The sequence below is a fragment of the Molothrus aeneus genome, chromosome 2, assembly GCF_037042795.1.
Source record: "Molothrus aeneus isolate 106 chromosome 2, BPBGC_Maene_1.0, whole genome shotgun sequence".
Classification (NCBI taxonomy): Eukaryota; Metazoa; Chordata; class Aves; order Passeriformes; family Icteridae; genus Molothrus; species Molothrus aeneus.
Window position 1 is genome coordinate 53,340,198 of NC_089647.1, and position 16,419 is coordinate 53,356,616.

At 39.0% G+C, this 16,419-nt stretch overlaps 1 protein-coding gene across 2 annotated transcripts in view; it reads left to right on the forward strand.

Annotated features, from left to right (window-relative positions):
* Positions 1-16,419, forward strand: part of KPNA3 (karyopherin subunit alpha 3) — a 48,429-nt gene that overhangs the window by 10,726 nt on the left and 21,284 nt on the right. For both annotated transcript variants that reach the window (XM_066544966.1, XM_066544967.1), the window contains one exon: positions 9,335-9,379. In XM_066544966.1, coding sequence (XP_066401063.1) covers positions 9,335-9,379 — 45 coding nt within the window. The remainder of the gene's footprint in view (positions 1-9,334; positions 9,380-16,419) is intronic.

Consider the following 16,419-nt stretch of genomic DNA (forward strand, 5'->3'; position numbering starts at 1 on the left):
GAGCAAATACCTTTTAGGTCAAATAGTAATCAAATGAAATAAAAGTGTCTTGGAGTATCAGATCAAGGTACAAACACATTTTAAGTTTGTTTGGCTGCTTTTTACTGTGGAATCCATGCCCCCTGCCTGCATTTTTAACTGGGTCAGCATAATTTAATGTGGAGCTATGATAACAAAGCCAGAAGTGAAAAGTGAAGTTGTTCTAACTTTGTAGTCTATACAACTGGGGGGAAAAATCCCCCTTTTTTTTTTTTTTTTTTTTTTCTCAGAAGGACAATTGGGAACTTTATATAGCAATACTTGGTAATTAGGTAAGTCTCAAAATAAGGCTTGGGGAAGAAGAGTCTGCCTAGAACATACACTGGTTAGGGGAGAAAAGATGGGTAATCCATGATGCTGGTGAGTAAGGGAATAACCTAGCTAGAAGGGTTAATTTGGACTAAACATTTGGTTTACTTGGCATGGATGTCAAATTTTTTTGTATGTCCAAAAGAACTAGATGGGATTGGTGTACAGAGAATCATTGGTTTTAATTCCTCCAATTGTGATTAAGTAGTTGCATTCAGATTATCATTATGCTATCCCAGAATTCTTCTCTCCTGTATTGTGAGATACTTGCAATTCTTGGGTAAGGGATATACACTTTGAAGGTGTGAACAGGTAGAACAGCAGTGTCACCTCCTGTCAGTGTTCTTAGTCTTTGTTTTTATCTGAAGCCAGCTGTTATCAGAACAAGTAGAATATCGTCAGTTTAGGCCTCAACTTTACATGTACTAATTATATGCCTAGCCTATGCAAATTGGGAATATTTAGCTTCTGATTTAACCAAAGATAGGCAGCTGACAATCTTAATCATCTCATCAATTGTATACAAACAAGCATTTTGATGGGGTTTTTTCCTGCCCCAAATCAGCCTGGCTTGTGAGGCTTCTGCATTTTCATGTGCATTGCAGTATTTCGTATTTTTGAAGAGGTGTCAGGGAAGGAATAGGGAAAAAAGGTCAGTAAAGCAATTTCTAGTGAAGATTGGTGTTTACTTCATCTATACAAACATCACCTTTTATTGTCTTGCACCCACACCTATGTTGTGAAATATAAAAATTGTACTCAAGGATATGCTCACATGCAAGGGGGAAGGCATTAGTTACATCCAATCCAGCTGTTGGAACTGGGCCAGATTTTTCTTTTGGTTAGGCAGGTGGAAGTAGTCTAGAACTGACTTGCAAATGCTAAGCTGGTTGGGCTCCCTATATGTTTAATCAAGCTGCTTTACTAACCTGGCTATGTGTTCAGGGTAGCTCTTTCCTCTAAGCATGTAACTTCTGATTTTCTGAGATCTGTTTCTGTAATGTTGAGAGACAAAAGCAGAAATAAAGAATTTAATGATGTTTGTAGATTCAGAGAAATTAGAATTGGTCAGTGGATTTGTGCTCTCAATTTAATAGCTGAATTTTCAAAGGAATTAAGTGCATATCTTACTAAAGTTCCCGGAAACATAACTTGTGTATCCACAGGATAGCCAAAGCTGACATTGAGGTGTGTTGTTCATCTTGATGCCTTGTGAGGCTACCTAGAACAGAGGCTAGACAGTGTTAAAGGGATAAAGTAGGTATTTATTAAAAGGCCCTCAAAGGATACACCTTGGGCAGTGCAAGAGCCCAGCCGTGGCTCCACCCAAGATGGATGCTGGGTCCCGAGTTTTCACACTTTTATAACTTTTGGTCCATTTACATATTGGGGTTAATTGTCCAATTACAGCTTCAGGTTGTGAAGTCCCATCCTCCCAGACTGCTCTCCTCAGTTCACTGTTGTTTACATTTTTGGGGCCTGAAGCTGCAACAGTGTCCTGGTTCTCAGGCTGGATAAGGATTGTTTTGTCTAAACTGTGAAGAGAACTTGGTAACACTTTATATAAAGTTCAGAGTTATGTGCTAATGCGGTACAGAATCTGAAAAATATGAAAGCTAAAACTTAAAGCATGAGTCTTGTCAAGATGGTGCTGGCTTTCCCACTGCCATGGGCTAGCTCAAGGCTGATATTGCTGGCTGGCCTGCAGGAGAGTGGGAGTAGGCAGCTAGCTGGTTGTGGGGCAGCTGGCAGTAGTGACGTGCTGCCTGGGTAAAAACATCTGCTTCCTCCCTCTTAATTTCTGATGGTTTGTGGACTTGCTTGCTGAAATTGTAATGGAAGTGGTCTAAATGTGTTGATTAAAAGTTGACACTGTTGAGGTATCCCACTTAATTCTCACTTAATGAGGTGGATGCTCAGGATGAGCACCACACTGAGCTCCCTATGTTGTTGTTACAATGGTAGATAGATTTTTAGTTGTAGATGCTGGTTATGCTTTAGTCTTCCTTCTGACACAATTGGTATAGCTAAAAGTAGTTAAAATTATTAAAATTCATACCACTTACTGTTGCAGCATTTTATTATTTTTTTCTGTGCAGCAAATCTACATTATTAAGCACTCTGTACATGAAACTTAATTTTAAATTTTGTTTAAGGATTCTGTATCTCAGCGTACAACTAGTCAGAAGGTCAGGTCATTACATTTCATTTTGTACCACCCACATATTTAAATAGTTTTGGTTTGCTGATTTCTACTGTAACTGGGGATGAAGTAATCTTACCAAGTGTCCAGAATTCTGTGACTCCAGAAGTGATATACTTAAGGGACTTCAAAGTGTTTATGGTCAATTAAGATTGATTTTTAGATATGAAGTAGAAACTTAAAATTAACAGAAACCCTAAGACCAGTATTCCTATTTAATTGTGGATGAGATTTAGTTGCTTAAAGTAGTAACATTGTTTTAAAACATTGTGTCATAAATGGATGACTACTCTGTCTACTTTGTCTAAGGTGTGATTTTTATCCTTTTGGATTAGCTTGATTTTTTTTTTTCCCCTGCAACCTTGTGTAACTATAGTAGGGTTTGGGTTTTTGTCCCGTTTCCTCCCACGCCCCAGTACACCACTTTATGTATTTGCTACAGAGGAGTTTGAAAAATGTTATCTTGTTCTCATGTACAAGTACAGCTGATTGGTTTTGGGGTTCCTTGAAATTTATTTTCTTTTTTAGTCTACAGAGGCTATATGGGTTGCCTTTTCAAGTAGTTTAATGTATTATGCATTAAATAGTTTTTATGTTAAACAAAGGCTTGAAAAGCTTGTTGGACTTACCTCCATAGAATCTCAAGTTATTCAACACTTGAAAGTAATCCTTTTTTTCCAGAAAGGTCTGCATGGCTTGTGGTAAGGCACCAAGTGGCAGTGTGATAGGAGTGGTGTTGGCTCTTTAACATGTAATGAGCACGTACATTCTGTACATCTCATCTGCAATTTCAGAAATGGTACTTGTGCAGTGTGTATGGTTCGGTAAAGGGCTTCCAAATATTTGAAAAATAATTCTTTGAATTATTTATAGCTGGTGGTACAGCTTATGCTGATAATTCAGAATTTCAGAGGCCATTGATTTTTGATATCAAGAGTTCGATGCAGTTTTGTCTTCTATCTTAAAACAAGTATCAACTGAAAAATAAGGAAGACATTTCCCTTCACCTCAGGTGGCTGAAACTGAACTTTTGAGTTTTTTGTCATCTTGTTGAGAGAGATGCCACCCTTGTTGAGAGATCTGAAACACTGATCTGATGAGTACAGCTGTATTCTGTGTTCCTTCTGCCCATTGAGTGTGTCAAAAGCAGTTTTACAGGGACCGTGGTATTCTTTTCCTCTTTTTTTTCCTCAAGGTCTAGTGTCTCTTAAATCTCTTGGCTTTTTTGTATCACAGTGAAACAAAGTTCCCTTGCAGCCCTTAACACAACAACCCTAATGTGTGCAGTGATTTTCTTTTTTGGCATATGAAATTAATTTCAGATTTGAGAGAACTAGGAATTATTTTTCCTTCAAGGTGATAAGGAGTGATTCTTCATAGGTAACTGTGTCTGACTTTGGAAGAATATTTAGAAATTCAGTGTAGAAGTGAAACACTGATTTATCCAACAACACCTAGCAGATCTTTTGGGGTTTTTTATGCTTTTTTTTATAAAATAACAAAATGCTGAGGAATTTGAAATTAGAAATACTGCTCAACATCTACTTTTGACTTGTAACAAGACTTAGAGTACTTGGTGCATTACTGTGGTCATGTCAGCCTGTCAAACATACTGGTAAATAATTGTTCCTTACATATGTTGAACTAGGGAGAAGAAATCTCTTGTTACAAAAGCCTTACGAACTTAAGTCTGCCTTGAGTCATGTATAACAATTGAGATGTAATGTTGTAGCACAGCTTGATAAGTGTTGTGTTCTTATTTCTTACTGCTGACTGGCAGTTACTCATTTTTACTGTTTGCACTCAGTGCACGGTGCATTAATACCTTGTGTTTAGGGTGTCCTCATGGTTCAGATGCTGCCGCTGTCATCATTTTGTGATTTGTAGGATTTTGCCTGTGCCGTATTTTCCCTGTCAGAGACTTGGAGACTGTTATTTTTTTATCCTGTGAAACAGTTCAGCCTTAGCTTGGGGGTTAGTGTTGAGATGTGCTGTTTCAGTGTTCCATGAAGTTACTTGTTTGAGCTCATTATGTTGAGATGTGATCATAGTCAGAAGCTGTGGATGTCAAACCCTGTTTTAGATCCATTGGTAACCTCTTGCTAGACTTCAGTTGGTGTGGTATCTATAAACTTCAGCAGATGTCCTCCCAGCCTGGAACCTGGGAATGAATCCTGGGTTAAGTTGCAGAATAATTTAATCTCTTCTCTCTGTTTTATCTGACATGTAATAGCTGGGGAAAATGTTTAGCCTTTCTACTAGGGTATAAATCCCTTGTAAATACCTCTCAGTCCCCTACATGCTGGGTCTTGCAGGTTGTGTAAAAGCATCTTATTCTGCTTACAGTGGTAATGATTCCTTGAAGGGAGACTAGCAGTGGTTCTTAAGACTGCTTCTTTTATATGCTATTGCACTATAATATTTGTGTCTCTTCTGAGGCTGTAGGAAGGTGCTGATGACCTGCTGTATTTCTAAAATGGTTCATCTGAAACACAAGCTTTAAATACTTTCAAGAAATGGCAAATCAGGACAAAAAAATTATCTGAATCATTTAGGTCTGGTTTTTGGGGAGTAAAATCTGGGCTTGGTCAGTCTTCCTGTCCTATCCTGTCCCACTCTCCTCACTGACCCTACCAGATAAGATTGGAAATTGTGCCTTTTGGTCTGCAAGTTTTATTTTAAAACTTCCAAAAGTCCAGCAAGAGTATGCAGAATATGGTGCTATATGTGTACCTGCATTTCTTGTAATTGGATGAAGCTGAAATATATTTTAGGTCTTTCAAGGTAAGGATGACTAGATTGTGGACATTCGGAGTCTTACCATGGAGCAGTCTGTCACTAGTGTATCAGCACCAGTGGTAAAGAGGAGAAAATCAAGCTGGGCAACAGTCTGGAGAAATCCCCAGTAAGAAGCATGAATAAAATTAGGTAATCAAGCCAATGTGAAGTGCATTCATGTGTTTTTCATGTACGTACAGTCTGTAATTGCCACAATTGACAAGTATGAATTAAGTGGAACCCATGGGATTAAACACATTGATATGCAGTGGTCATGTCATGTGTCAGGGACACAAAGTGTTGGTTAGAAGTAGTGTCAGCAGACTTCAAGCAAGGAGCACTGATCATGATCCAGCCATGGCAGCCAAGTTTAACTGCCAGAATGCACCACAGGCTCTTTGGGAACTTCAGTCCCATGTGCTTGTAGGAAGTCTCTAGCCCCCAGCATTGTATCACTGATTCTTGGTGATCTTGATGACCCTGACAAACGGACTTTTTTTAAAAAGATGCTGTGCCAGCAGGAGAGCCCTGGGAGCATGAAGACTGGGAGCCCTTAGTTTAGTGGGGGGCACTAAACTGTTTAGTAACAGTCATTGGTTCCATGGAGTTAAAACTGGTATCCCACTTATCAACCTGTACTGCCTTTAAAAGGAGGAAGGTAAAAAGTACCAGAGCTGCTTTAAAGAGAAAACACTCATAGTAGGTTTAAAATGAAATACAAAAGAACACCTAAAAGGATAAAACCCAGGTAATATGGAGATTGCCTAAAGAGAATTAGAGCTCAAAAAATGTGTGGTACTGGAAAACAAAAATGTCTTCAGAGGTGATAACTTTTTTATGAATCTTTCTAAAGAGTGGTAGCTCTCTAAATGAGGAAAAGATGGGAGATTTTTGTACATTGATTGTGAAAACTGTGTGTAATGGAGTAGTGAAATATTTTGAAGATCAACTTGATAAAAAAGAAGAAAGAGTAAAAAAATATTGAGACAGATTTGTAATAGGGTAGAATCAGACAGGCTGAAGTAATGGAAGCATGAAACAAAGATAAAACCCTAATGGAAAATCTGAGTGAATTATTTGCCCTTAGAAAGAAGCTTGGAGTCTTCCCAATGGAGACTTTAGGGTTGGCTGACTCTTGAGTAACTGTCTTTATTGTTACTAAAATATTGTTAGAGAAGGTTTTAGAGTAAATTGATGAAATGAGTAGTAATGTCTTGCCTGGGACTGCCCTGTATTTGGGTTTTTTCTAAACCAGAAATATCAAACTGCTGAACTGCTGAGCCCAACATATAGTATTCCTTAAATCTGCCCTGCTTCCAGAAGAATGATAGGTGATAAATGTTACCATGATCTTCTAAAGAACTTGAGATTTAGTCTCTCTCTTTCTCTGTTCAGTATAAATGTTCTAGAGTATTCTTGCATAGCCAAATGAGTAAATTGTAGGTAGGGAGTAAATCTAAAAGTAAATTGTGCCTTGCATCAGTTAAATCACTGAGACTTCAAATTTGGCATGTGCAATATTGGAGTTTGGAGAGGAAAATTCTAGTGGACATTTGAGTTGACTGATTATGATAGGGTACACCTCAAACTCAAAATTTAAGATGAGTAGGAATAAAGGTGAGATTTTAGGGGAAGGTGGGATGGTGTTGCTAGTGAAATGTTCAGTAAAGAGTTTTGGTGTTTATAACACAGAATGATCAAGAAAAGGAGATTTTACAGCATTGTTTAGTTACATTTTTTATTGAAATGCAGTTACAGAATCATGGAATGACGTGAGTGGAAAGGAGCCTTGGAGATCCAGTTCCAACGCTCCTGCCATAGGCAAGAGTACCTTCCGCAAGACCAGCTTCTTCAAAGCCTCATCCCACTTGGTCTTGAACAATTCCAGGGTTGGAACATTCACAACTTTTCTGGGAAGACTGTGCCACTGCCTTACCACCTCACAGTAAAGAATGTCTCCTAATGTCTAGTCTAAACCTGCCCTCTTTCAGCTGAAAGCCATTCCCCCTTGTCCTATCACTCCATGCTCTGGTAAAAAGCCCCTTTCCAGCTCTCTTGTATCCCCTTTAGGACTGGGAGGCAGCTGTCATGGGGAAGAAGTGTTGAAAAACTTCAGGCTATATGGTTTTCTTAAATTTGACACAGTTATTAAGATTATTCAAATATAAAGTTCTAATAAAACAAGAAATTTTAATGACTGGTCTTGCTAGTTGCATATGATGACTTCTTGGGTTCTTTGTTCAGGCAAATGAACCTATACAATGCCCTCCCATTCCCCAGCTATCCAGTCCCTATCATACTGAGCTGTTGCAGCAGGCTCAGATGGTCACAAGTATCAAAGCAAAGGGTTTACCAAAATGATGAGAGGGGGAAATAACCTGCAGTTCTGGTGGATGCTGTAGTGCTGGTGTCCTCTTACAGTGATGAGGACTTATTTTGTTTAGAGTTCAACCCTGTAGATGTAAAAGGAGCATTTTGTCCATGTTTACATGAGTGAGCTGGTTAATCAAGCAGTGGGCAGGAAGACAAGCCTTTCTTACTCTCAAGTGATCCCAAGGTAATGAATTTCATGGAGAATTTGATGAATTTCATAATGGAGATGAGACAGCTTCAGGGAGACCTCATTGCAGCCTTCCAGTACCTTAAGGGGGCTTACAAAAGGAGGGAGAGAGGGTGTTTATATGGGCAGGTAGCGAGAGGACAAGGGACAGTGTTTTTAAATTGAAAGAGGGTAGGTTTATATTAGATGTCAGGGAGATTCTTTACTGAGGATGAAGTAAGAACCTGAGGCACAGGTTATCCAGAGAAGTTGCCCCATCCCTGGCAGTGATCAAGGCCAGGCTGGATGGGGCTCTGAGCAAGCTGGTCTAGTGAGCAGCACCCCTGCCCATGGCACTGCTGTGCAACCTGGCTGAGAGCAGTGAAGCTATTGTAGTTCTGTCCTGTATATATTCATGGTGTGAAATCCGCTCATTTTTTCTATCTGTGTTTCATCTTTAGCATGTTTGGTGTTTTCTTAGGTGGCTGATGGGGAGTGCTGGTGTTTACTGTTTATTGCTGGTCTTCACTGGTAACTTTTTTGCTCAGGGAGTTATTTGCCCTAACTCAAAAGGAACATGATAGTGGCAGTGAAGGTCAGTAGCAAGGATAGGACATAGAAAGTATTTTAAAAGGCTAATTTTAGTTAGTGTGGGTGATCTTGCTGGACTGCAGCAGTCATCCAGTCCTGTTCTCCTTTGAATTGCATTCTGATGGTACATGTCTTTTCCACTGATAGTTGAATGAACCTAAGGAGATTGCCTTCAGTAGGCTAAATTCTTTTTCAATCTTCTGGTCTGTCTTATCTGAGAGGTGTAGCAGCATTGTCAGGAATGCGTTCGGAGTGCGCAGTATCTTTAAGGAGCTGAGATGCTTGTGGGCTGGTTTTCCTTTGTAGTGTTTCAGCTACAGATCCTAAGGAGACTCAGTACCACTGTACTACTTTGTTTCCTTTTTCTGCAAGCCTGATCGGTCTTGTTGCATAGAGCTCAGTCATGATTGATTTTGGCCAGAGAACTAGTATAGGTTATGTGTTTAGGTTGTGAATGTGATTATATGGGAATATGAGATGGTCTGATATGAGAATATGAGAAACCTGGATTTACTGCTGCCTATGGTCTGCGCATATAAACACCTGGAGAGTCATTTCAGTGAAAACACCTGGAGAATCATTCTAGTGAAAACTCCATGGGAAGTTGATATTTTGTACCTTTGGGATACTTGTTGTGGTAAAAGCTATCTGTAAGGTGTATGATAAAAAAAAAGATAACAAATCAAACAAACAAACAAAACCCACAACCGAAGCAAAACATCACAAAAAATATGTGCATCCTCCTAGAAAAGATTGAGTTATAAATTATGCACAGTTTTCCATGTCTTTTGATGAATAACTGCACTTTTTTAACCTAGAAACAGCTGATTCCAAACAGAATACTACTTTCTTGACATACTTTTTTTTTTTAACAGACTATGAGAAGACACAGGAATGAAGTTACAATTGAATTGCGGAAGGTGAGTCTGCTTTTCATTATCAACTGTGTTGCTTTGCTAAAAGTGCTCTGGTATCTTAAATAAATATTTTTCCATAAGCTTTGCTATATAGCCCCAAACTTATATAGAAAAGGTGCAAATTTGGTAAATACTAACTGTGGATTCTAATTTATTTTTCTTCTCCAATTTGTGAAGCTCAGTACAACAGAACAGTACTGCTTTACTCCAGTGTATCACTTGGAAATAATCCATATTCAGTTTCTGTACCAGTTATTACAGTGGAACTCTCAGCTGTTCAAATGTTTAAAATCTCTGAACGGGAAAAAGGAGAGCTTTAGCATTTAGAAAGTAAGGTTGTTAATTTATCTTGTTTATCTGAAAATTATTGCTTCCATGCTGTAAAGGGAGTTAATTTGGGGGTCAGATTTTGGCTGTATTGGGTAAATGTCAGTATGGCTGGAAAGATCATGAGTATGAGAGCTGATCTGGTTTACTGCTCTGCCTAATTAGAACATTTGTTACACCCTCATCTTTCATAACTCTTCCAACTGCCTTTCTCAGCAACTCAAAGAGAAAGGGTAAACTTTTATTTGCTTTTGGGTACCTTCAGTGTATTTGAGGACTTCATACTGGCCCCTTTACCTTTATCCTGTTGAGACAGATTCAGTTCTTCACCCTTTTCTTGAACACTCTCTTTCCTAGATTTGACTTGTTGCTGCTTCTTAGATCCAAATTGCCCGAATTTTTCTGGAAGTCTGGAAATCTGAAAGGATGCAGGCTGCATCCTGAGTTTTAAATGGAATAGTGAAAACCAGTTCCTGATACTGTATTCCTCTTTATACTAAGTATGCTGTTGACAGGCACACAGTCTGTGTATGCTTTGTACACTTCTTAAGATACCACAAAGCAAATATAGTTGTTTTGTTTGCATAGTTGAATAAATGCAGATTTTTTTTTTTACAATTGACTTCTGTCTCCTGAATTACATCTCCTTTTTCCAGGCGTTCCCATTTTGTTCCCCAGTATGTTTCCAGGCTTCTCCAACTTGGTATAACCTGTATTTTCTATTAGTTTCATTAATGATCTGATAAGTATTTGGTTTGAATATTCTCAATATAGCCCAAACTCCTTTTGGTCTCCCGTTTGATGCTTGTCTCCAGTTTGCCAGTTGAATCCTTGACAGTTTGAGTAGTGCTTGCTTAGAAGTGCACACTCATCAAATTCTGTCTTATGTTTTCATTATTTGCAAACTGAGAAGACAAAATACTTGCTAAAATCAAAGTGAAGGCTTTGTAAAGAGAAACTATGTTGATGGAAATTAGCTTGACTTTTGAGAAATTTTGTCTGCACTTATCACCTGATTATGTAGGAGCAACCAAAAAAATCTTGTACTAGTATTTTCCTGGGATCCTTCTGTTCCTCTTGGAAAAAGGGACTTTATTTTTTCAGGTCTTACAGAAAAACTTCTCTATCTCATTACAATATAAACTATAAACATTTCTAAGATTCATCCTGAGACTATAATAATTAGTCAAAGAAATCTAATTTGACTCAGAAGACTGGAAAATGATCAGCAGTGGAAGTTTATGGTGACATGTTAGAGGCCCTCTTTGTTCAGAAATGGTGTAAAACTTGCTGTGTAACTGTGAAATCTGTACTGGGAAAAGTCATTCGTTGCACTTGGGCAGCCTGTGCCTGCTAGCAAAGCAAACCTGTAAAAGATGGCTTAACTAATGCAGCATATCCTTATACATCTTATTAAATTGAGATGGAATGTGAGCATTCCTGTGCAATCTTGGAAGAGAACTTTGCAGTGCAAAGTGGGAGTTTTAATTTTAAATTAGTTCTTTTAATTGGTTTTTGTAACAGGTCACAATTTCAAGGCCAGTTTATTACAGAAGCATGGTGGGGGAGCAAGTCAGACACTTAAGGCAAGATATTATCCTGTGTGGAAGGAATCCAGCATGTGCCAGTAATATGTGAGTGAAAATGAGGAGGAAGCCTATGAGCTGCCAGTGACTTCTCCCTGAAAACTGCACATGCAAAGATCAGTTACACATTCAGAGGAGAAGCCTGAGCACTGGATGTAGGTCAGACTGTAAATCAAGAGTGAACAGCAGCTGCAGCACTCTTAAATACAGGAATTGGTGTTCTTGAATGTTGGTTAAACATCTTCACTGCAGAGACCAGAAAAAAATCTGCTTTAATAATAAATTCAGTGTGTCAACTCAGCTGGTGCTGGTGGGCAACTGGTTTGCAGTTGGAACTCTGTGGCAGATGAGATTCTGTACCATTGCTTCTGGTACAGAATTGAGACTGAAATGTTAAAGGATATGTTTTGATAATGTTTTATCAAGTTCCAGCAGTGGAAAGGATAAGTTGTAGTATCATCGCTTCAGTCTTTACAGTTAACACTGCTGCTCTAGCATGAGTATGCCAAAATCAGGAAATTTTGGCATGACCTTAGTAATCCACTGGTGCCTCTTCAAAGGAAAGGGATGTGTTGTCTTCATCCCAGCTACCCAGATGCTGCATGTACACCTGGCTTTGAAGAAAAGAGACAAATTGAGTGTATTCTTGATCTGTACAGTTGAAGCACTACACAGTCATGGGTTTGTCTTTTGAATCAATGTGGATATAAATATTAAATGAATGGATCTGATGAAATTGCTCACATCTCTGTTTAGTAAGATGGAATAAATAAAAAATCATGGCTTTGAACAGTAGTAAACAACTTCAGCATGCATCAGTGTGAGGTGTTTATTCTCTTGAAATTACAGACATCAAGGTGCATTTGCACCACATTCTGTTTTAAGAATATATTATCTCTATTCACTGTCTTCACACCACAGCTCTTACTCAGGAAGAAACTATTTTTTCCCCTGCTTTTTATTTCTCAATCACTTATTATTTGTTTAGGAATTTAATTGACAAAGATTAGCAAAGCTATCTGACATGAAAAGGTAGCAGTAGTCTGGCGGATTCCAGGTTGAGGCATGGGTTGGCATCATGAACCAGTCAGATGACACTCCCCAGGGTCAGATGCCCTTTTACTGATTCCATATTGGCTTTGTGTTCTATGCATTTTGAGAGTGGATCTACTACATTTCTGGAAAGATAGTCTTGGTCTCTGATTATATTGTTTGTACAGCAGCAGCTCTGAGAGCTTAAACAATAGCCATCTCCCTTTCCTGACAGATAACAGTGTCAGTTCTGATACTTTAAGAGTCAGGTGGTAGAGGCTGCATCAGGATGTAGAATATAAAGCTCTTCAGTGCAATGTCTTGGTGAAGTCTGATTTAGAGTGTTTATCACTTGGTTTCAGCATCCCAGAAACCTGAAGGCTGCTCTGTTAGTAACAAGGATCCTGGAATTAATTGGCTTGGTCTGTTAGTCTCAATCTAGAGGGGCATAGTAGATGAGCAATGGTTAGGATTCATTTTAAGGTTCTATATCTAAATGAATCCTGTAACTCCATTGCTTTGAGACATCCTTTGATTCTGGGTACTTGGCTTTCTCTGAAAATGCAGTTTGTCTTGGGTCACTTGTGTGCCTAAACAAAGGTAGTCAGTCTTAGCCAGGTCAATGATACGGTCATTGAGTTAGATGTCACCCTTCAAAGGAAGCCTTAGCACTCCTAACTTCAGCAGAAACACAGGATACTGTCCTGCTAACTGGAATCCTAAGAACTTCCATGATCTCTCACAAGGTTTATTTTTAGCTTTCTTGGCAAACTCAGCTGCCTCTGAGAGCTCACAGACATGAGCACGTGAAAGCTTTAATTGCCAATTAAGTTTGGTGCAAGGCAAAGCAATTATTTGCTAAATAAGTGGTGGATTAAAGAGTCATGGGCATATGTCTTTTTTTACCTCTTTCCCTGGCATACTGTCCTTGTTTCTACTTTGATCTTTCTTAAGATTGCTTATGTCCATGATAGCTCCTAAATAAAATAGAAGACTCTTTGAATAAAGGAATCTGTCTTTTATGTTGCTGGGAGTGCTAGGGTGGAAAATAAATCTTTTTCTGATTCTCAGTAAGTCTGAAACTCCACAAGAAAAAGAAAACACTTTGTTTCAGGACAGTAAAACTTGTATCAGTTAAGTGTCTTTTCCAGTTCATTGTGTATGTATAGCTTTTTGTTTGCTGTAAAGGACATGTTTTAGTACATAATATAAGTCTGCCAGTTTGAAGAATGACTACAATGACAGGGACACTGAAGCACTATAAGTATGTTCTTCTGGAGGCTTCCCTAACATTTGTTACTATCAAGTGTTAGTAGCACAAATTCTTGGTAAAGAATTTGCATTTACCCTGCCTCAACTAATTCATTTAAAAAAAATACCCTAAGAGGAAAATTACATTCCTAATGGATTCTTTTAGAGGCTTAGTTGAAAAGGGCTAGGAAGAAATTCTTTGGAGATTTGCTTGAATCCATTTGAGTGAGATCTTGCTGTTCCCTGACTTAAGAGGTCTCAATCTTTGCAATTCATGCTTAGGCCATACACTGCTATCTACTTCTTTTGAGTCAATTTGCCCCTTTTCTGAGACAGATGAGCACTATCCGAACAGGAACATTATGATGGCTCTGTGTTGTCACAAAGGTGAATTAGCAGAACTCAAATGTAGGGAAGTGCCTACTTCTTCTAATTGTGTATCTGTAGCTAAATCTTTATCTGAAGAAGAATCTTGGAATCTGACTTGGGCTCAGTGGTAGCTTAAAAGTGATGTCCAGAAAACCTGAATCTACCTCCGTCACTGGCTTGAACCCTTAGTCTCTCCTTGGATGTAATTGCAGGGGCAAGAGCTGCTTGTTGTCATCTGTGAGTATATCTAATACTGGCTAGCATTAGGAACTCCAGTTTTTAATGTTGAAATGTTCTTGAAGTTCTGCTTTTTGTCCTCAGAAGACTCAAACATAATTATGTTAACTTTTGTCCCTCAAGAACGTCTACTGGCTACTGAGCTCCTATTTAGCTTTCCCCTGACTTGAAGAAACATTTTGTAATGGTATTTGTTATCTGCAGGCAAAGATTTTCTTGTTAATTTCTTTTCCCTTTTAATCTTGGAACCTCACAACAGCTGGCACTCTTCACAGAGCTTTCCGGTGTGTCCAGTGCTGAAAAAATATGTAGAAATTCATATTTGACACCTTTCCCAGTTCTGTTAGAGCATCCCATTGGCCATGTCCCCTAGTACTAAGTTCAGTGTTGCACAGAGTTTTTAGGATGTTCCCTTTACCCACAAGGAGTCTTCTGTTAAATTGTGTTTTTGAACATTTGAAACTTCCTTGAATTAGTCTTTATTTTTTTTAATTGTGTGGCCATCTTCTAAGAAGATAAACAAAAGAAGTACCGGGATCTGCAGGACTTGAATACTTGCTGTTCGTGTAGCTTTACCATCCCACTGTCAGTGAAGCAAATGATGGGCATCTGTCATAAAAACTGGACAAGAAAGTGCACTCCTGGTATCATTACTGTTATCTATTCATTTGGCAAGTTTACCAATGCCCTTTGTAGGCTGCTGCAGTGGGATCTCTACCAGAATGTTGGCAATACTTAGAACCAGCAGTCAGCACCTGTTTATGAACTTCTGTACTTACTGGACATAGTATACATGGTTCAGGCAGTGTTGAGAATCTTCCCTTTAGAAGGAGACCTGGTGCATTTTGTTTGGGACAAGGTTTTACCATCAGAATTCTACTCTGATGCTTCTGCTTTTGAAAGGGCTCTCTCACCAGGCTTTGAACAGGACAGCTGTATCCAGGTATGTTCATTTGTCTTCATTTTCACCACAGGAGCCTGCAGAAGGGGCCGGTGCTTTGAGTTAGGCAAAACCTTTTTGAGTTTGCTACAATACGTCCAAATACAAGCATTTTAAAGCCATGGCAGGCTGCAAATCATCTTCTTTTACCTTCTGTAGGAGAGTGATTGGCCTGTCAAATTACTGGAGAGAGCATTTTAGTTGTCTAGGGATTGGATGCTTTTGCAGATGGACAACGATATTTCAAATAGCCTTAGGGACACTGTTTAGAACTGAAAGGTTTCATGAGCACTGACTTTATAAGAAATGCTAATTAGAATAGAAACTTTTAGTACTTCTCAGTAAGTACTAGCCTCTCTGCCTCAGGCTGCTGTAGAAACTCTTCTGTCTTGGTCCTGACAGTTGTTTTTCAACCCAGCCACCTGCAAACAGTGAGTAGTTACAGGAACATTGTTGCTCCTTCTTTCTTTCCTTGGCTGAGGTAATTTTTTCTGGAGCCTATCACACCATATCACTGATGGCCTGAAGACATTGCCTGCACTCACAGAAATTGTGGCGTTATTCTGTGGTCAGTTATATCCTGTAAAATTTCTTTTTCTTTCTTAAGGGGGTGTAATATCTTGGCCTTAGAATATGGACTGTTACTGGTACTTGTTTTGGTTAAGGTTAACAGTAGGAGGCATTCTGGGAGGCATGCTCATGGTGCTGAAGGGTTGGATAGTTGTGTGTGCAGGTATAGAAGGCTTACTGGAGCAGGAGAGGCTCTTGTTCAGCTCAGTGACTGGTGTAGGAAAATCAGGTAAATACACTGCAGGTCTTTCTGCTGAATCCATCAGTTGATGTGTTCCTGCCTGATGCACTTTGTCTGCATACACTGCTTTCTTGGTGCTCGGCTGCCCATTCCTTCCCATCTTCCTTCTCTGCAGATGCACTTGCCAACAAACTTCCTGTGATGCTTGTCTGCACCTATGTGCTCCGTGTATGCAGCTGTTACTGCACGGCTCTGGAGCCAGTCTAGGTGGTCTGTGCACTCTTTGAGGATCTAGTTTCTGTTCTTACAACTTGACTAAAATTAAACTATGCTAAGTCTGTGATATGTTGTCTTCTGCATTAAAGGGTTATTCTCGTGCTTGTTTGTAGTTTTAGCTTTGTGTTATCTGAAAAGAAAAAGATATTGATTGGGAGGATTTCAAACTTGTTTTAATTTATTTCTAAGATGTCTGAAAGGTAAACAAGTCCCTGAAATTTTGGACCAGGAATTGCTGTTTTTTATAACATAAAATAAAATATTGGGGACCCTT